This window comes from Achroia grisella, unplaced genomic scaffold (assembly GCF_030625045.1).
Source record: "Achroia grisella isolate CSIRO2021 unplaced genomic scaffold, CSIRO_AGI_Agris_v1 utg402, whole genome shotgun sequence".
NCBI classification, from domain to species: Eukaryota; Metazoa; Arthropoda; class Insecta; order Lepidoptera; family Pyralidae; genus Achroia; species Achroia grisella.
In genome coordinates, this window is record NW_026712841.1 from 2326340 (window position 1) to 2349327 (window position 22988).

At 31.0% G+C, this 22988-nt stretch overlaps 1 protein-coding gene across 2 annotated transcripts; it reads left to right on the top strand.

The window, feature by feature from the left end:
* Window positions 1-232: 232 nt before the first annotated feature.
* On the top strand, window positions 233-22285 carry LOC131844287 (multiple C2 and transmembrane domain-containing protein-like). 2 transcript variants are annotated; one of them, XM_059193127.1, is made up of 15 exons: window positions 233-480; window positions 802-1110; window positions 3137-3269; window positions 4744-4877; window positions 7686-7829; window positions 10405-10582; window positions 12338-12525; window positions 17931-18150; window positions 18534-18679; window positions 18902-19050; window positions 19712-19782; window positions 20439-20542; window positions 20876-20985; window positions 21318-21415; window positions 21819-22285. In XM_059193127.1, the coding sequence occupies exons 1-15, from the start codon at window positions 341-343 to the stop codon at window positions 21903-21905; spliced, it is 2211 nt and encodes a 736-aa protein (XP_059049110.1). In that variant the 5' UTR covers window positions 233-340; the 3' UTR covers window positions 21906-22285. The 2 variants fall into 2 exon arrangements, with proteins under 2 accessions (XP_059049110.1, XP_059049111.1); XM_059193128.1 differs by lacking the exon at window positions 802-1110 and having other exon boundaries at window positions 234-480; window positions 21819-22282.
* Window positions 22286-22988: the final 703 nt, after the last annotated feature.

Genomic DNA, 22988 nt, shown 5'->3' on the forward strand with positions numbered 1-22988 from the left:
TAGGCTCAACAAACAGTGTGGGTAGAAATTTTATTTAAAAAAAAATATTGATCTAATTTGCGTGAATAAATTGTCCATTTATGTTGTTTACTTGATATCTAACTGAATGCTGTCCGCTTACGCAAGAACCGCATCATTAAACTGAAACAATACTAATGGTGTGTATTCCCATTTAGAGCGCGTATACTCAGTGTTAAGTTAGGTATGGTAATTTATGCGCCGTACCGGCGATCCATTTTCAATAAATGACCGCACAAATGTAAGAGTGAACTGCCGCGGTAAGGACATGTTTTCTGTTGTTTAAAAAGTTAATTACGATCGAGCATCTCTAAATGTAAACATGCGTATTCTTCCGTGGAACAAGAAGAACGACGAAAAGAAGTTTCGACTGGAATTCCGTCAGTTGATCACCGGTCGGCGTCGTGTCGCGAAATCAGTCAATAGTGAACCATCGTTACGATCGTCTCTATCCGGAGACAGGTATGTACACTTGTCACAACAAACGGTATTTTAATTAGATTTTAATAGTCGCTAGTATATCATTATTCGTTTATTTATATTGGAATGACAAACAAGTTCAATTATCAAAAGCAGGGTCGAGGACTCATAATGTTATCACTTATCCAAATTTAGTGCCTCTGTTGATGTCTGTTAAAATTGTCGTTAATTGTGTTACTTGGTTTAATAATTAAAACATAGTACAATTGCATAATATATTTACTCGTTTAAAAATCAAAATCTATTGGTAATGTAACATTCTTCATAATATTTATAATCGTAATATATTGCAATGTCGTTTAGAAGAAAAATATCGTTCAAAACTAAAAATCAATTGGAATCTAAAGGAACTCCCTCGACTTCACCAATTTTGAAGAGTGAACAAGACTTTGAAAGAATCAATTCTACTTCAATAACGCCTATACAAGAAGCTAGTGCCGCATTGTCGGAAGATGTTGAAACTCCATCGAACGGGCATTTCAGCGGCAACACTGTGTTGCAATCTGACAAAAATAATGGAAATCTAATGAATAGTTCAGAAGTTTTGTCACCAGTTTCCAGAGATAACGTAGACAATGACATAGAACGTGACCTTGTGCGTTCACAGTCTGAGTAAGTATTGTGACAGAATACCTGCTTTATCTCGTATCTCAGTAAGAGAGTATTGATATCAATACCACCCATCAAAACAATGCATCTCGCATGTACGTAGTCGAGATCGAGAAGCAGCAGACATAACTGTTGGTTTCGTTTCTTTTACTTGTTTATAAATATTGTCATGTGTTCGGTGTATCGTTGCCGGTGAATTTGTGACTACAGATTTAAAAACAATTCTAAGTAAATTGGATAATTTTTGTAACTATAAACCGCTTTTCAAAAGTAACATTTATTCTATTACACATAGTCATCCGTCACCACGTGTGAACAACTTGTTAGTACATATTGTATAATATACCTCTAATATCGACTTAATAAGGCTTGGTTATCTGTATCTCCGTTTTACGCTATTTGCCGACAGGTGAATATTTTGTTACTTATTAACGAATAAATAAAAAATGGAAAATGCAATTTAGCACAAATATGTTTTTCACACGATTTTCTGCAAATACCTACTTAGATCATGATTTGTACTAACACACATAATATTACCTATCCTATGTAGAATTCTCTATACATTTTATATAGGTACATACTGTAATATTATTTTTCGTTAGCCAACTTTGTATTCAGGAAACCAATCTAGTGTATAAAAACAAGCCGAAGATTATCTAGTATATAGCTTATGTTAATTTATATGTCAAAGTATATAAATATATTCCACACCTATAAATTGACAAACAACTCTGATGATTTGAATATTTTTGTACAATGATAATATTTTACTTTATTAAGTTCAATTAATTTCATATCTACTCAAATGTTTGTGTGGGTAAGTGATGCAGTGTTGCATGGCATGATAACATGTTATTTCCCCAGAACACAGTTCCATAAACAAGCGCTCTGCGGTACAATACGCAGAAGTACATACCCGAAAATAAACTCTAGGATGTGGTTTTAGACTTTGTGACAATACGTAGAAAGTCTATGATATTAAGATCGTACCTAACGCAAATATATGACCCGATATTAAATTTCCCCTGTATATTCTAGAAATGTATTTCGACAACATTACAATATATATATGGTACAATACATATCAAATCCATACTCCATTCTACTAAGTAACAGTTAATAATAGATTTTCTAAAATCATACGGTACAGTCCCTTGACAATACATATCTGTGAAATAGTAAGAAAAAGTCCTAGGTGGTTTAGTCTTAATATTTATAAGTACATTACACAATATTACTTTGTGAGTGGGATCCATTGGACTACGAATGGGACATTCAGCATCACCTTTATATTCAAAAGGAACTTATTTTAATGCATGTCTTAAAAAAATACACCAAGGAAACATATTTTGTTTGTTTTTATACTAAGTATATGTATATATTTTATATTATAGACAAAACATGCCTCCTAGATAATCTTTTAAAAAAATATTTGGTACCGTTGGTATGAAGTAAGCACACACATTTTAACATAGGTAATAACATTTATAAAAATATTTTCATAGTATTTACTTACATATTACACTTCCCTGGCATTTGTAAATAGGACCTAATTGTTTTGTATATTGCAAATGTAAGTTGCCCATATAATTGTGCTAATTAATACATTACACTTTTACGACGTTTAATTCCAATAATTGAAATATAAAGAAATAATGTGGTTTTTAAGAGTCCATTATTTTTTACAGTTCGACCTTTATCAATGAACCAAACTAAGTAGATACGTATCAAATCAATTGGTAATTTACTGTGACGACATTCACTAAGAGTTTTTTTTTCGAGACAATTAGCATGAACAGTATTCGTACAATATTAAAGACGCACACACACTATTAATACTTATTAAGCAAGCAATCGATACTTATTTTTACAATAAATGCTTCCGGGACTCATTTAAATTAAAAAATATTAGATTAGAATGTAAGTACCCGTAGTACTAGCTCTCCTTAATTTGAGACTAGATGGTATTATTTTATGGTAGGTTCTTACGACTATTATAATATATTCACAATTTTATTTTCATCAGGTCATTCGCAGTGTCAGACGGTCTGGTGATGGATCCGTTGGCTCCGACAGCGCTCGCCGTCTCCACGGAGCTAATGGAGCGCATCGGTAGTGGCCTCACCTTGCTCAGAGACCATGGCAAGAAGGTACAAAAGGTAAGACTGGTTAATATTGTTCAAAAACTAAATAGTATATTCCTAGTTTTCAAACTAGTAAGTATATAGAGAAACTTCAGACATATGATTTCGTAGGATAAAACCTGGTGTGCACTCGTATCTAATATAGTATTGAGTACACGCTAGCTCTCTTTAGTTTGAAATTAGTAGTACTATGTTCTTAATAATTTATTTAAATTGTTACGAACGAAAATTAAACCCGGAACTTCGGCGCTGTACAACGCGTCTACCACTGAGGCGTGGAGGTCGTCAAGATGTACGCAAGGATAGAGGGGTATAAATAAGTGATATGTCTAGGTATATAACTAAATATATCTATAGATACTATATAGTATTTGTATGAAATACAACGGATATCCAATGTCTTAAGAAGAGAGTGAGAATTTTATAGGAAAGTCTGTTTATCTCTGATATTATTCAAGCCAAGCTAAGACAAATCGGGCAGCTAGTTTAGTCGTTACCAACAAGTTCTAATAAGCTGCCAATGTAATCACGTTACTACTCCGTCTCAAAAAGATCTCAACGATGTTGAGCTCGAGCGGATATAATTTCTGTAGTCCTGTTCATGCTCACAAGCAACGACTACTACTTTACTGGCAGTTTGTTTTCAATTTTATTGAGTTACATTTAATTTAAGAGTATATTATCTGAAGGTACACGATATAAGGATAAAAAAAAAACACTTAATAACGCGTCATAATCCTGAACTTACAAAAAACTGAGTCCTACTGGTTGTGTAATATGATATGAAAAGTAGAAGACTTTATGTAAAAAGTTTGATTGAAGATCGAGTTATAAAATATTGTTCATACATTTTTAAAGCTAATTGATATTTTTTACATTTATAAATCCTCCCTCTTTAATATATAATTGCTGTCCAGTCTTACTAAATAGTCTTTAGTTATAATATGCACTTATATGCATATATACTCATTTATATATACCTATACTTAGTAATAAAAACCCCATTATGATTGCTAACAGTTATTGTTTCCAGTAAAACCCACATCTTGTTTTAGTTACTTGATTACGTCTTTGTGAACATCTATAATTATTGGAAACTTTCCGTGATTCAAAGTTCAGAAAACTAGACACATTAACCGGCTTATAATTTAACTAGACCGCAGATGATCTGGTGCCGTCATCTGCTGATTTGATGATTATATAATTATCATTTCCGATAATATCACAGAGAATTTGATTTCTAGTCGATTCGTAATAAAAAAATTCTCGGATATTAATATTATATTAATGAAATATTTCTGATCGTTCTTTTTATGGTACTATAATTTAATTTAAAAGGCAATCTTCATTTTTATACTTATCGTTTCCACGTTTAGGTTTTATGCTGTATAAGCGTTAACATAATTCTTATGTGACATATTCATCAGAAACATACTATTATACGTTTATATGTGTATTGATTGATATGAATATTTTTCTTTTTTCCTAGTTTGTTTTCAAAAACAGAAAATATGATATACTTAGAAAATCATGGAATTCAATAGTCAATGTCGTATTAATAGAAGCCAAAGACTTGCCCGACGGACCAACAAATGGATCTAGTGGCCTTTACTGTAAGTTCAGGTATGTATCGTTTTATTTTTATATATGGATTTTATTTGTTCTACACACATTCTGTATATACATTTAATAAAGAAGCACATCGTAAATGTTAGTGTCTAGTTTCTCGGAACTGGATTCAAAGTTCAAAATTAATAATACAATTAACAAGATATGCTAAGTAGTATTTGCTTTGTGACGACATTATCTATGATACTGTTATATATGTTAATAATACGTAAAAAAATAAATCACGATTATTTTTCAACTCACAAATCAGCGAAGGTTATAGAGGGACATATTACGATAATTCTTCAGCTTGATGATTTTGTTGATTATTTAAATTCGCCCTACATATGCATTTTAAATTATGTAACATTATGAAAATATAAAGTTCAATGCACTCGCCGATGTATGAACATATACATATATAATATGTTGTGAGCATATATGCTTTACACTTTTAATTATTCGCCTACATGTACTATAGTTTAATTATAATGAAGAGTTTGTTTATTTGAATGAATGAATAAACTATTTGGTAGTCATATTCGTTTAGTATTAGTATCACACTAAGACTCATCTTCTATGAGTCTTAGTGTGATACTAATAACCATCTAAAGAAAAGAGGTAATCGCGCGAATAGCTGATACGATGCGATGCTGTGCAAGAGTGCTCACTATAACTTACACGAACTGAACGTGTAGTTTACAACTAGTATCTAAAGAATAAAAAAGACGTTATATACAATGTCGTTTACATTAATAATAATAATAATCTTTATTTGTCTCAAACAAAATCTAATACAACTGTTGTCCATACAATAATATAATTTAAAACTAATGAATGAGACAAAACGGTCTATAACTCAGTGAGGGCAGTGAGTCCACCCTCTCCGCTATTCTGTTATAGCCTTTATCAGTAGAATAATACAATATGAGATCGACGACGACACGACAGCATATTAAGTTAAGTTCTAAAATACAACTAACATAATAAACATAAAAATTGACAATAACAAGATTACAAACTAATAAGACTGGACAATAACAAACTTAAATATATTTATATAATCTAAACATTATTCCGGATTATTTTATCATATATACCATTAGACGCAGACTTGCGCGTACACACACATATCGACACAACTTAGTACATTACAATACTACGAAACGAGGGATTGGTCTTGCAGCAACCTATTGTATATAAAGTCTTTTTTATTGTCATAAATTCAAATTGTAAAATATGTGCCAGTAGCACATAACCACAGCTTTGCCATATGATTATATGCTCAGAGAAAATATGTAAAACTAAACACTTGGTTAAAGAAGATTGTATATTAACCAAAAAATCTGACCGCAGTAATAATGGTCTTAATATAAGTACGAGTAGTTCACATATCTTAAATACATAAACGAACGAAACTAAGCCACGCAAATTAGTACGTATTAGAAGTAGGTATAGTAAATATCTTTAAATAGATTTTATAGTCTTACTTATTGTAAAGACCCATTTATTGAGCTGCTGTTGGGTACAAGTTCCTCCACAAAAGATGAGGACGTGGTCTATTACATATTACCATGATGATCATGCAGCTGCGTATAAATTTTTCTACATTTTTCTGCATTACGAGAACCTGGAGATGAAAAGCAGTACCTTGTATGTAATATTTAAAAAGTTGGGAGGAAAACTTAAATTATTTAAACTTAAAGTCAAATTTCTTATTTTTTAGTTACTGTTACTTATTATTAAATACTGTCGATATTGTCTTCTTACGTCATCGCTAAAATGGTTTGCTAGGTATTTGATGGTTCCCTGATTAACACAAATTGACAATATGTTTTTTTCCATTTATGTACAATGAAGGTCACTGAGTTAAACATACGTAATTAAATAAATTTATTAGATAAAACAAGATACGTAAACGATGAATACTGGCACAGAAGCTGGGTAGCATACTAGTATATAATATTTTTTATTTAATTATGTTATCTATTTATATTCGTTCCGTTTAATGTGATTGATAAATCAATCTAGGTATTATAGGTGTATAACAGTCCTTACTAGTTATATAAGCACCTTTAATATTTTTTAATAAATATTTATACACGTTTACCTAACTGTACGTTTCAATAGTTAGGAGCTTAATTAACTTTTTGAACCAAATTAGACACAGAAACCTTGTTTACAATTTTATGAATTTGTTGAATTGGTATTTCAAAATTTACCATACATTTTTAAGTGAAAATGTTAATATAAAAAAATAAAAATTATGAATGTGATGTATGAATAAATTATATGTGTATAGCTTCGTTCCCTAAAGTTAATTTTACACTTTCGTGTTTAATATTCATTATTTAAATTATTAACCGGGTCTTAACACGAGTAATTTTATGGCAAATAAAGATATTTACGTCTCTCGACGTTTCGACTAGGTTACACTAGCCGTGGTCACGAGCTGACTGGAGTAACAACGATGTCAATGTAGATAGGTGACAGCAGTTTTTTCTTCATCTACCGTCACTAGATTGTTTAACGAAAGTTCGCGACACACAGCACTCACGGTATTTGTACACTTATTGACTATTGATGCTACTGAACTTTGCTTGAACCTAGTCGAAACGTCGAGAGAGATAAATACCTTTATTTGCCATAAAATTATTCGTGTTATGACCCGGTTAATAATTTAAATTCGTTCCCTAAAAATCGGAATCGGACTATCTCCATAATTTAAAACAATACCAATGATTAGTCCAACCCTTCTAGTAGTTCTCAAAGTATTTCTTTTTTTTATTGATAATAAGTATTTTTCTTTCTCCTTATTTGCAGATTAGGTGCAGAATCCCACAAGTCAAAACTAGTGACTTCAAAGAAACCGACTTGGCGTGAAAGATTTAATCTTTACTTATATGACGACAACCATTTAGACGTCACCGTATGGTGTAAGGGAAAACAGAAAAACTTCATGGGCAGGTACGCCGCAAAGCAATTATTTATACATACTATCACGACTGTTATAGATGGAATACTTAGAGGCACTATTAACTGTCGATGTTGATATGAACATTTAAAGTAACCACATTTCGATTGGTATATTTTGAATCCAACGTGACTGGGAAAGAATTTCGCCTCGCCACAAAAACTAAAAAACGAATTAAATAAAACTAACAGCTGAACGATATGCAAAAGGGCAAACATGTGTAAATAGTATCAATACTTATCTGTGTGATACGCGCGCTGCAGTATACAGGGCTTTTACTTACATTTTACTATTTTTTTCAGTTGACAATGAGTCGAATTAGTTTTAAATTTTTTGGCTAAACAACAGCAGATAATGAAAAAATGAAGAGAAATGTTTTGTGCAGAATTTTTTACTGTACAACTTTTATTTAACACATTTTTCATGTGTCTTACCGTTAACGAGTTATTTTTAAAAAAGGCGTTTATCGTCACCTTTCCTGTCAACTTAAATCAAAATTTTTTTCTGAATATTATTCATGTATTCGCGGATATATTTTATATACTGCGCCAAAAGTAGTCACATCAGGGTTTAATTTAAAATTTTACTGGACTGTACAGTCCCTAATATTTCTGTAATTACACAAATATTAGTAAAATACCTAACAAATAGTCAAATGAAAGACCTAACTTACATTGTTATCCATTTATTCGGTTAAGTATTAATTACATATTTAAAATAACATTAAAGAAACTGCATTGGATTAAAATATATAAATAAATTGTAACCCTGGACAATTAACTCAGATATATATTGTAAATAAATACATAATATACATAGGAGACACCCAGACCGATACAAACAATCAAACTTATGAATACAAATGTTTCGTCCGTGCGAGAAATCGAACCCGCGAGCATCGAAAGCAAAGCGGTGTATTAAACCGCTAGACCACAGAGACCGTCAAATCAAATCCTATATTAGGTATTAGATTATTATAGCTATTAGACTCCAAAGTAGACCTGCGGCTCTGTTACACCATATATAATTCTGCACCGTCATTCAACTTACGTCAACTCAATTGAGCATCGAAAAATATGTCTAATTTCATTTGTAACGTTTGTTTACTGACGTCCGGTAGAAATAAAAACATGTTTAGTACTTCTATAAATCTATACGACCTTGATAGTCTAGTGGTTTTAGCACCACCTTACTTCCGATGGTCGTGAGGTCGATCCTGTTTGTATTTTTAAGGGTGATAATGGATTTGTGCACCATTTTGCTCTAATACGCTGGCGGAACGCCAGTAGAGGATGATAACATGAAGACGAGGTCTTGTTTTTGACATTTAAAGCATTCTATTACAGTTGCAGCAAATCATGCTAATATGTGTAAATATTTTTTTATGGAATTATATTAGCAAACGATCTGATGTCCCACCGATTACAAGCGGCAATCTGTAACCACAGAGATCGTCTATAGTAGATACATACAAGCTTTTAGCATTATAATAATAATTTTCATATTCTACGTATATACTCTAAGGTTACTGCACTGAGATATAATCAAGGCCTACAACTTACTTTTTTAAATTATAAACAACAGTATTGGAATAATATCTGTTTTATAAATAAACATACTTATGACTTTACATTTTATTCTTTTTATTTAATTCGATCATCCATTTAAGTAAAATATCTTACAGCAATGTGGCACTTATCACATATGTAGAGTAAGAAAGCAATTTTTATTAGTAATAAATACTTATAAGAAACTGTACTTCCTTAATTATAATATTAGTAATATATAATATAAATATGATCTTAGTTACTTTCTGTGATTGATTTTCTAACACTGTCATTGCCTAGTTTAATACTTTTATTACAATGCCGCAAAATATAACGTCATGCAATATGCGATTGTTAAGTGAGATTTTATAGTTAATAATTATGCTGTAATGACTAGAACATGCCAAAGATTAAGGGTCAAGTAGCATAAATTTAATGATAGCTAATTATGCAGAAACACATATAGAGCAGTGATACTATTTATTTGTTATAATAATTAATTTATCTATCTTTAAATCTTCATAAAACTTATGGCATCATAGGCTTAGGAAAAAAATAATAATAAAAGGATTTATTTATGTCGCGAGATCTAACGGTAGTCGTATTATCTTCAAACGTAACCCGGATGTACATTTAAGTTAATAAATAATAATAAATAAACAACCTTAGACAATGTACACAGCGTCATTTAGTCCCACGGTAAGCAGGGCTTGTATTATGGGTATTAGACAACTGATATAAATAATTAGATATATATATTATATATCTGTAAATATATACATAATAATTACAATTAACTCAGATATATATTGTAAATAAATACATAATATACATAGAAAACACCCAGACCGATACAAACAATCATACTCAAGAATATAAGTGTTTATACCGTGCGAGGAATCGAACCCGCGCCCATCGGAAAGCGTTGTCCTTAATGGCAAGACCACCGAAGTCGAAAAAGACTTTTTAATTTTGTTCCATATGTACATAGAGTGTCTAAAGTAATTAATGTTAATTTCAGGTGTGCTATTGACCTTTCGAACCTGGAGAAAGAAAAGACCCATGACGTATGGCATGACTTGGAATGTGGCTTTGGTAGTATACATCTTCTGATTACCCTCAGCGGTTCTATCAGAGATGCTGACAGTATACCTACCACACAAATTGTTAAACACGAGGAATTCCCTGAAGAACAATATGTAAGTTTTATTAGTCAAATACAAACATACATTTTACCAAGACACACTTTGAACAAAGTTACTTCCGAGTCATATGGATGTTAATGGAATGGTGCGCCTGCGCTAACGGTTTACGCTGGCGGGGCACCAGTGGTGAATGATAGGATTAGCACGAGGTCAGGTCAGTTACCACATCGTTGTAAATTCACCATGAATTAATCACGATGGCTTCCAGGGGGAACCGCGTGGAGGTCAACTTGATATGATACACTACTAGCAATGGGTTTAGTCCATATTACTAACAATCCCTTGCCCCTCAGTTACTTGCGAGTCAGTTACACGCAAGTGGCGCAGGCAATTCTGTCTCATTTGTTTTTGTCATCAAATAACTTGCTTTGTAAACTGTGTGTTCAGAGAATTTAGAGTGAAAGATATATGACAAGGAAATTACAAGGTGACTTTTGATACCTTAGTTGTTAGAAATGGGAAAGTATAAGGTATCACGGATCTCACATGATAGGACAAATGTTTACGGTACTGTTCATATATAGATATATGGTACAGGCGACGATTACGACTTTTTGCTATTCTATTTATAAAAGAATACAAAAATGTAAGAGTAGTTGTTTCTCAATATCTATTTTTACTCTAATGAAAATACAATAACTACACTTAAGGAAGGATGAATAAACATTGTATCTTACATTTAAGGAAAACATTCAATATTGTACATTTATTGATTAACAGATCATAAAACAGTAGGTATACCTACTACTTAATCATTTAACATTGTTTCTAAGAGTGTTTGTTTTTAAAATATTTGATTATAAAAAATTAATATTCTGTATGAGATTGAATAAATTTTGTTGTATCTATACGGCATTTGTTACGTTAGGTATACAATCGATTTTTATAAAATATAATAATTAGTTTTTAAATATTTTCCTTTTAATTATAATTTTATCCAACCTGCGTATTTATCATGAACAGACCTCTGACTGTTGTCGTAAACGATTGTCTCATTTACGATATATTGGTACCTAATTCATTTTTTACTGCGCATTTCCATTATTTTATTAGAGGTTAAGAGGTTAGGTAACAATTACTTATTGTTCAGTGTTGTTTATTTGTTGCTTGTCATTTCCATCGGCTTTGCTCGCGCAGATGTTTAAAATTCCTCTTTAATTAGTTATCTTAAATTGGTTTATAAATTCTTTTATTTAGTAACCTCTTTCACAACAAATCGGCTGTACTTGCTCTGCTTGGGTTAAAACGTAAAATAGCATGATAATAATTTTATATCATTGTTCCAAAAATCTCTTATACTCCTTGCTATTCTATAGTCTAATCCTTAAATATGACATCCTATATAATGACTTACTAGAAATGGTCCGTTGTAAAATAATATAAAATGGCCCGTGGTTAAATACTGAATGTGTATGTTAATCTGTAAAAGGAATTACTAAATTTCTTACGGGAACATTAGATTTTAGTTTTTAGTAGATTTTGTTGCGAGATGTTTCCACAGGCACCTGTCTATCCTATTTCAGTCGCCTAGCAGCATTCTGATATGAAAGACGAGATACGGCAGTTACAAGGTGCATAGGCTTATATATTACATATATTAGTCCTCAGGAAGGGCAACATAGGAGAGTATAAAACATGTGATTTCCATGGTACTGAACATATGCTTGTTTTCCTTTCTAATAAAATAATAAACGACGAAGACAGAAAGTGAAAACAGTCAGCAAACTGCTAGTTTTATTATTATTTCAGATTTGGAAACTGAGTAATTGGAATGAAGTGGGAAAAATGCTGGTAACGGTGTACGGTGCCAAAGGGCTGGGTTTAGGAATTAGCGGCAAAGCGGACGCCTACTGTGTCCTGGAACTAGATAATTGCAGGGTGCAAACTCACACAGATCGTGCCACATCGGAACCTAACTGGAATAAAACTTACTCTTTGTAAGTACTTAGTAATAATATTTTCATTATATAAATACAATATATATATAGCGTATAAATGTATGTTACCAGATATTAAAGAGGCTTTGTAAAGCGTTGTCGTGATAAAAATAACACTTGATCATGCCCATGTTTCGCAGGGTATATTTAAATTGCCACGGTAGAGAAAATAAAAATATAAATTGAAGCACAAAGTTTTTTACGTCGGTCAACTTTGAACCTACGATTTTTGGAATCTAAGTTGAGGTAGAAAGCTAATAATCGACGATGCACTCTATATTACTGCATAATCGTACTTTATTCAATGTTCATAATCCTTTTGTTCTACAGAGATCAGTAAGATAATATAATAATAAAAAAAGGTATATGACGCATACCAGCCACGTTTTATTTCTAGATTTCGTTGTCATTCTATTATACATATAGGTACTAAACGATAGTTGTGTAATATGTTTATTTAATATTACATTTGAAGAATAAGCTTTTATAGCTTACTGGTGAATAAACTATAATTAATTAAATTACTTAACATAGTGCCTAATACACATTAGGTTAAGAAGAGATATACATAACTGATCTATACCTATATATTTCTACGTATTTTTTTACTCTATCTATCTATCACAGCATATCTAACGACTTTGGTGGAGTATCGATTTAGCAGACTGCCTTACTTCTGATGGACATGGGTATAATTCCTTGCAAAGTGTAAAAAATGTATATTTATGAGTACGACTGTTTCTATAGATCTGGCTGTTTTCTATGTCTTTCCAAAAAAACTACCAGTTGTCTAATATTATGGGAGTAGATGACGTAGTGTGAATTATCCAGGATTATTATTATTAATATTACCTGCCAAACCAAGTCCTATGAATACTGTATTTATCAAAAAATATGATTTTTAAATAGGTCGCGTTTGTAGGCAAGAATATCTTCTATACCTTCTAAGTTTAAACCGGAAATTTATTACACAAGACTTGCCACTTTTTATCACAACTTCCAGTTATTAATAATGCTCTTAATATACTTCATTATGTGTTGCCTTGACTGTAACATGTAACTATTGTTTTGAACTTATTAACGCGTAGTGCTTGTCTATCTTTAGAATACACTTATAGCATTACAATGTAGACTAATTTGTTATAGTAATATTAGACACAGTGTCAATGAAGTGATTAATACAAGATGTAATTTTCAACTTAAGTAAATTTCTTGTTTTTTTTTATTATTGCTTGATCTAATTTTATACATTTTTTATCTCAATCTTTGACACTTACTATTGAATATGACGTCTGCAAACCAAAAGATAAAGATAATTGTTTACCTAATACAATATTAAAATGATTATTCATAACAACAATGATATAATAAACAGCAATTAATTACTTAATGTAAAACATCTTTAGACTAAAAAGACCTTGTTGATTCCTGTTGTAATTCATGTTGCTGATAAGTATACAAACTGCTATTAAATGGTAATAACAAGGAAAAGATCAAGATTGTACCTTCTTGACCTTTCGATTCGTGCCAAAATTGATAATACGGAAATATAATAAATACGAGTCAAAAGTCGCCGATGACCTTCATCGAAATATATATATATATATATATGCATTGTAATATGCATGTATGCTTGTTACTATCCCAATAATACATAAACATTAATTAGACATAATCTAAAAATGAACTCTATACTCATATACGTTCCTGTGCTAAAAACAAGTTTTTATACGTTGACCTTCATACGTCATGAAGTTCAGACAACTGAATTTATATGAATACAATAAAATCTTATAGATCAATAACTATTTATTAAACTGAATATTTTTCACCAATAAATCCAAAGTAAAATAATAACACCAAGAGGTTATATATGTAAAATGATAGATGTAAACTACATATAATCCGTGATTTTCAAAATAATCAATAATATTTTTTTTTATATATAAAATTTTGGTACGCCATTTTGTATTGGTAATTCTGTTCAACTTTTAAAAATTGAAAAGGTTTCAAATATTCAATTCTGCATTTATGATTAGAACTACGTTATCGTGTTAGTTTATGTTTACCTCCTCATAGGTTTAGCTCCTCTTAGGGCGCTACCATACCAGAGACATACGAGACTATTGTTTTACACGCACGAAAACATGCGTTACTTATTTAACCGCACATATAACTTATCTACAATGTATACATGTGTATATCTATACGAGCAGCGAATATACATACATCATACATCACGTATATATATGTATATGCATATCTACGTGTATACATCAATAATTACAAATTTTAGAATGGCAGTGCACGAGAAGTACTGTATACTTTCATTTTAAAATATTCGCCTATACATTAAAGTATTTACATAATATGGAGCAGATGTTCCAGTGGAGTTGTCTCGACAATCTTGCTAGCGGTAAGCTTAGAGTTTACTAAACACTTCGCTGGAATACGCTCCGAAATCGCAAGTGTGTTGTCTATACTTTTTGTACATGGTATAAAACCAGTACGTAGTTACGACAAAAAACTTTAATAGAGTTGGTGATTCGTGATTCGATTACAATAGCATAATTTTTAGTTTAAAATGATAAATGACAATTATTACCAATTTTTAAAACAGTATTGCAAATTTGTATCTGATATAAATAGTATTAGATGAACAAAGTATACATGTAAAATTGTAATTTAGATCTCTCAATCTGAATGATGTAAAAATAAAATGTAAAAAGAATTGGAACTATATATAATCAATGTCTTTTTTTATGTCTTCGGAATGAAAAATAATTGGAGGACAACATCTTTGCCTATAACGTATATGGTAATGTGATGTAACATCATGTTAGCATGTGACACCCGCGATACTACTCATGTGTTGCAATTCCAGAGAACTAAGATGTCATGCTTCTTATCCCGTAATTTCACCTTAATCTGTACCTTTCAACCTTAGCACAGATTACGAAGCAAGCTGCTTGTTGGTGAAATAGGTGAGATTGATGTAACCCTATGACCAATTACCTATAGTGTTTCTACTTCATGTAGGTTTATTTATACATCCTACCTCAGAATTTACGTGAAGCGTTTTTGATGATTTTTTTTAACGCTAATGCTTCTTATAAAGTCTGACCAATATTTTTGATTAATTGTTAATACTGCGACTGAAGTCCATTTGTAGCCTGAACACCTTATTATTAAGATAATAGATAGCCTATGTCCGTCCTCGTGATAACATCTAATTTCATATCAAATTTCATTAAGATCCGTTTAGGCGTTTAGTCTTGAAAATATAAGACACAGACAGATACACTTCCGCATTTATAATATTACTAGCTACTCGCCCCAGCTCCGCCCGGGTGTACATGTATTATAACATATAAACCTTTCTCTTGAATCACTCTATCTATTATAAAAACCGCTTCAAAATCCGTTGCGCAGTTTTAAAGATTTAAGCATACATAGGAACGGAGAGACAGCGATAGCGACTTTGTTTTATACTATATAATGATAATGATTATAGATGTGATAGGATCATTTCGCATTCGAACTACGACCTCGAAAGCGGGCATCAACTTTGCACCACCAGAGGGATTTGGTTGAAACTATTATACCAATAATAATAATCACTACCAGTTTTATACTTATATTTGTTTATCTATATTTAAAATAGAATTGTTTTTATATAGATTTGTTTTATAAACACTTTTGTCTCTAAACTCTGTTCTAGTAAAAGTCTACAAGTAGAAAAAATAAAAAAATGTACACTTATACTGTAAAAATCGGTCAATCCGTTTCGGATGAGTATGCTAACTAACATTGTGACACGAGAATTTTATATATGAGTTATGGCGAACGTAATTGGCTAAATAAACTGAATAAATAAAGTGATCCCTAAAAAATAATGGTCCCAATACATTGATCATGAAGAATGTAAAAATTCAAATAGATTTTTTCTATACATGTATGTAATATGGCATAGTTGTCGTTTCATTCCTATATTACCAAACAAATTAATTTATCTTATCACAGATGCTTAACAAAAAATATTTTATAAACAGTAACAACTCATTACCCGGACCTATTGATAATATCGTAATACTTTGTACCCTTGAAAATTAATCGTACTGAAATAGTGAGATAACAATACAGATGATTGCTTAATTTTTTTATGTACACATATAGCCTACGGGATTGATCGGTTTATAAGTCTACTTATGTGATGTATATTATCAAAGATTAATAAATATTCCTTTTAAATTTTATTAAGATTATTCGACATGTATTTTATAAGAGCGTATCTATAAAGTAGCGTACTAATATTTTAAATACAAATATCTGTCAGTCTTTATTCATATTTTCACAATAAAACGGTTAAACGGATCTTATTGAAGTTTAAGATAAATAATATAATAATAATAATGAAGAAACGGCTAATTACATATAATTACAACAATATTTATATATTTTTAATACATAATAATGGAATAGTGCATCCGCCTGCGCAAACGGTTTACGCTGGCGGGACACCAGTGGAGGATGATAAGATGAGTGTGAGGTCAGGTAAGTTAACCCATCATGGCAAATTCAACAGGAATTTATTATGTTATTTTTAAGGGGTACCGCATGGAGGTCAGCCTGATGGTACAGTACATTGTTAGTAATGGGGTTTATTAGCCACGTTACTAACAATCCCCTTAATTGTATTGGATTTGGATCTTAATGAAATTTGGTATGGGAATAGATTTTTTTATGAGAAGGGTCAAGGGCTAGTAAAAAAAAGGCAAAATTGCCGTCAATAGCTTTATAAAACTGTAGTGTTTATTTTTCTGCCTGTGTACTTCTTATTGGAAATAACTTCCGTAGATACTTTTTTACACAAAGCAATGTCATGCGCGACTGGTGGCTAGTGTTATCTTAGAAAGATAAAAAAGTGGTGTAAATCGTTTTGTGTTGTGTTGCGTTTAATTTGTATCTTATTACACAATCGGATTATCGTTATTTTGCCTACGTGAATATAAAGAAATTATTGAAATAAAGTGACAGATTTATAAATAGAGAAAATATATAAAAAAATGACATTCAAAACAAGAGGGTACTCTCTTGTTTGCCCTCTGTTCCCATTGTTCATAATACTCCTATATAAAATAATTGAGCTCTGTTGCTAAGATCAGTCTGTACCTAATGCGCATTTGGATAATTTAGAAAAAATAACACTATAAACACACCTTCATTGTAATTATAATTAAGTCGTGTTTTACTTATACTTGGTAATCTACCTGCATATTTTTTATTTGTCTTATGTGCTCTAGTAACTTGGTAAAGGTAATTTCTCAATCAAGTAATATATACACTTAACATTCAGATTGTCAATGTATTTTTTTATTGAATCAAAATCCACTTTTACATTTCAGCACCGTTAATGATATTACATCTACATTAGACATCGGCGTATACAATGAGTCAATTATCAGTGGTATGAAAGGAGAAACATTAGGAAAACTCTCAATACCCCTATTAAGGATCAACAATGATGAATTAAGATGGTATGCCTTAAAGAACCGCTCAAAGAAATCCAGCGCAAAGGGCAACTGTCCTAGAATTCTTCTGCAAATCTCTATCATTTGGAATCCGGTAAGAATCTTTACTTGCATTTTTCAAGTTACACTTTTTACTCTCTTATTAATAAAAAACTCAAAAGTTTTCTATAATACTCAAACTTTTATATTTCCTAACCGCACACCGAGTGCACCCGCCTGCGCTAAATACAGCATATACACTAGCGGTACAACATTGGAGGAAGAATATGAAATCAGGACAGTTAGCAAATCAAGGACAGTCCTCTCTTGTTTCAAGGGGGCTCTGCGTGGAGTCGATCTCCTTGCATGGTAAATTGATAGCAATGAGGACTCCAGTCTCGACTATTAACAATATCTACATGCCCTGTACCCATTTATACTCTATTACTTCATGTGTTATAACTGTGGTTTAATTGTTTTCCTTATTCTTATTTTAAGGTAAAAGCATCGCTTCGGGTCTTGAGTCCAAAGGAAATAAAATACATTCAAAAACCACCAAAATTCAATATACCCTTGATCTATAGCAATTTGAAATTTATCAAAGATACATTCAACGCTCTGTATATCAGCAATGAACATTACAAGTAAGACATTTACCACATATATTTAGATTTAATTCAGATTGTATTCTGTTTTTTCAGAATGTCTTCCGAATTCTTTTAACTCTTTTATTTGAGTGTGTTCGTTTTTTAATAGTCGAAGTTATACCTAGCTTGTTACTGTCACCAAAATCTAATTTATCAATCTCTTGACAACAGCCTATACATATATAAGTATACAAAATAAAATATAAACGTAATTTCCAGGCGAGTGTTCGAATGGGAGAGCAGGGAGAAGTCTACAGTCGCTTTGATTGTATGGCTAGCGTTCTGGTACTTCTTCAGTTTTTGGATGACTCCTCTACTATTACTTGCTCCTTTCCTGTACCAGTGGATAAGTCAGCGATACTTTAGTAGTAAGTTATTACCCTTAAAAATAATATTCCTCCTAAGACTTTAAAAATATTCAATAATTTGTTCTGGATGTATATTAAGTATAATGACAAGAGTTAACATCCGCCTCTCCGGATTACATCGTCTGCAATAGTACTTTTTATCATTGTTATTACAATGTATCTGTTATTCGCGACATCATCTTCTATTCTTTTTTTATTCATTTATAAATATCAATTGGACACCACGGAATATCGTATATAATGTTAACATAATAATAATATCTATCTTGATATCCAATTAGGATCAGTTCAGCCCATTCTATAGACATACAGAAGCTTTAATTAAACTTTCGCATTTAGAATATTTTTGAACTACAAATACTTTATATAGTAATTTTATATTTCGTTGACGAAACAATATAAATTTACATTACAAATCTAATTATCCCAAAAACCTACGAAACGGGTATTCATAGTTAACATCGTTGAAAACAGGGCCCCGTCCACATCAAAACGGCCGCAAACTAGTTTCACGTCACGTTCAAACGATAAAATTATATTCTTATTACGGTGATTCAATCGAAATAAAATAGACACCATAGAATAGTTACAGTTTCGTAAATTTTTTAATTCATTAGCAACGAACAGAATCAAAATTATAGCGATTTGTATTTTTTTTCAGAAAACAATGCATTGATTTTATTAAATTACTCGGATGATGATGTATCAGATGAGGAACTCGAATCACATAAAGTAAGCTTTTATACGTTTCTATCTAAAATTACCAACGAAGGTGGCAATTAGTGGAGAATTAGCATAAGTAGTAAAATTTATTTCATTTTTACTTTTCGTGGCAGAGATTATGTAATGGAAATACGCCGTAATTAATACTCCGCTCCATATTGTTTATGTCTGCAAATAAAGAAAATGATCATATGCAATACAGATTGTATTGCATATGATCATCGTCTGGTGAGGCAAAGGCTGCGGCTATCAGCATTACAGTAAATCCGAAAAAAATTGCATATGATACTGGACTTGATGTTGTTTATTTTTACAAATGGCCAATTGTTACCACTTCCATAATCCAAGTACTTTGTTGGTTTGTTTCCTATAACTAGTGGTATCGTAATAATGAAATACTTTTTTATAATATGTAAATATTATAAAAAAATGTTTTTTGGAAATTGTCCATTATTGGAAACATGATTTGTAGAACCGATAACTGATATGAAAACTGTTGTATTGTATATTAATAATTCCGTATCTACAAACAATATCAGATAGTTATGTATCTGCGTTATCGACATATAGGTATCTATTGCAGTTCAATATCGATAAAATAATTATGTATGATATTTTTGTATTATCTGTAGCTATAGCTAATTACGTAACTCATTTCTTGGCAGGATGATAAAACGCTAAAAACTCGATTATACGGACTCCAAGACCTCACGTTTACAATCAAGAATAGCATCGATTATCTCGTATCTGTGTTTGAAAGATTAAAAAAGTAAGTATTTTTAAAATATGACTCAATTTCAATTTCTTAAAACTTCCATTAACTGAACATTAGATTTACTCTCTGTTGCAATTTAAATATGCTTCGCAAAATTAACTGGGTAGGATGCTGCATTTACCAAACCAAAATTACTAAACGAAGAGCTCGTTCTAACTAACCAAAACGCTAATAACAAAAAAAGTTCTAAATAACTATGTTTTTATGATATTGAAATATTAAAAATCCTAACAGTAATCAAAACGCGATTACAGAGGTCGCAGGCATTTAAAAATTTATGTGTAAAATTTAATTATGACTTTTTTTATCTTCACTTATTTATTTCAGTTTATCAAATTTTACGGTGCCCTACTTGACGTACCTGGCTATATCTGTTTTGATGTTGTCCTCCGTCGTTCTCTATTTTATTCCTGTAAAATATTTATTTATGGCTTTAGGTAAGTATCACTCTTGCGTTCGATTTCTTTCTTAAAAAAAAGAAAGGCTGGATAGAAATAAATGTTTATCGCAGATTTTTAGAGCTAAATCTATGTACATTGTACATTGTTCAACTTTCTGCGTTTGTTGTACACATTAATAAACATGTAATAAATTCAGTATACATCTTTTGTTTCACAACTCTACATTAAAATTTTAACACTGTACTATATTTTATAATCCAATAACAGTCATTTATATATGAAATAGTTCATTAAATATAACTTTGTAATAAACTTATTGAGATGGCTAATATGATGAAAAGGAATAAATTTGTTTCGATTCCTTTCAGGTATTTATAAGTTTATGCGTAAATTGCTGAATCCAAATAGAGTTCCTAACAACGATTTGTTGGATTTCATTTCTCGAGTTCCTGACGATGAGATTGTGGTAAGTAGTACATAATGATTTATACAATTGGTATGAATAATATATTTCGTTTACAGAAGTATACGAAGCACATAAAATATGTCAATTGTCAATTATTGTCTGTTTTCCTCAATTACTTATATTACAAATAAGTTACTTTTTTATGTGACCCCACTAACATTAAGCAAAAAAAAGTTCCAATATGTTATAGCAAACAGAATACATTTATTTAGTAATAAATATTATCTTGTCTGTAGTAATACTAATAATATGCCCATATACGTTTGTTGTCCCTAAAGGGGTAGTCAGGCACTGTCAATTTTAGTCGTTGTATTGAGGCTTAACCCTTGACATGCCCGCATTTCACTATATTTTAATTCAAGGTTTATTTTTATTATATTAAATTCCGTTTTTTTAATTACAGAAACAATGGCGAGAGTTGAAAGTTCCGGAACCGAATCTCAGTAGATCTGGCTCGACGAGAAGAAAAGATGTACAAGGAGAGAATTGAAGCATTTTTGATGTACTGAATGTGGATGACAACTCCTTGTAAAACTCTGTGATACAATATTATTATTGCTATTGGTGCCATAAATAATGGTCTCATTAGTATAATCTCAAGCGTGTGAATTTATAAAATTGTTAAGTTTCTAAGACTTGTCTGAATAGAAGTGGAAGACGTTCAATTTTTATACAAACATATCTATTGAATCTCAAATAATGTTATGTACCTAAGTGTTTATGAATAAAATTTTCTGATTTTTTCTACAATGTTATATCTAATGTATATCTACAGTACGTAAATATATATTCTCTTATCTGTATCCACAATTTCTCACAACTTTATAAATCCTCCTGATATTTTTTTGTATAATAATTGACTCTAAATAACATATAAGTTATAAACAAAAAAAAATTATATATAAACTTACTTATAGTAAAGGACTTTCATAAAATAAAATAAAAATACTTAGTATAAGGTTATTTCAATTACTAATTATACTGGCACTCTTAAACAGAATAATGAACATTTCGTGTCACAATGAACCGATAAATAACGTATGATGATGTAAGGTAATATTACAGTACCTATAAGGCATATTACATCTTAAACTACCGGAAAAGCAACGTTGGACTGACATCATGGGCTTCCCATGATAACATGATGTCTGTAGTCCAAGTAATATGAGGTATTTTCTTCTTGCCATCAGCTGGACCGTCCTCAACTTGGTTGCGATTCTAATTACATGATGAATATGTGATAGCTGGTTCTGTTAGGTACAACAAACTCTCCTCAAATTCATCGTCATCCCTGTATGTGTAATTCGATTAAACTATTGTAAATAAATGTATTATTGTATATCTACATAAACAGATAACAAATATTATCAAAAATCTGCACTAATATATACAGTCAGGCGCTCATTCATTTTGCTAATAGGTATGTTACCTTCCCTTAACAAAGGGTTGCCGACAACTTGCATAGATGATAATAAATAAAAAATAAAGAATATATTAATTATAAAAAAAAAGGTGAAATATTTTTAGGACTTTCCTGCTTAAAGAAAACAATTTATAGATTTTTGTTTACACT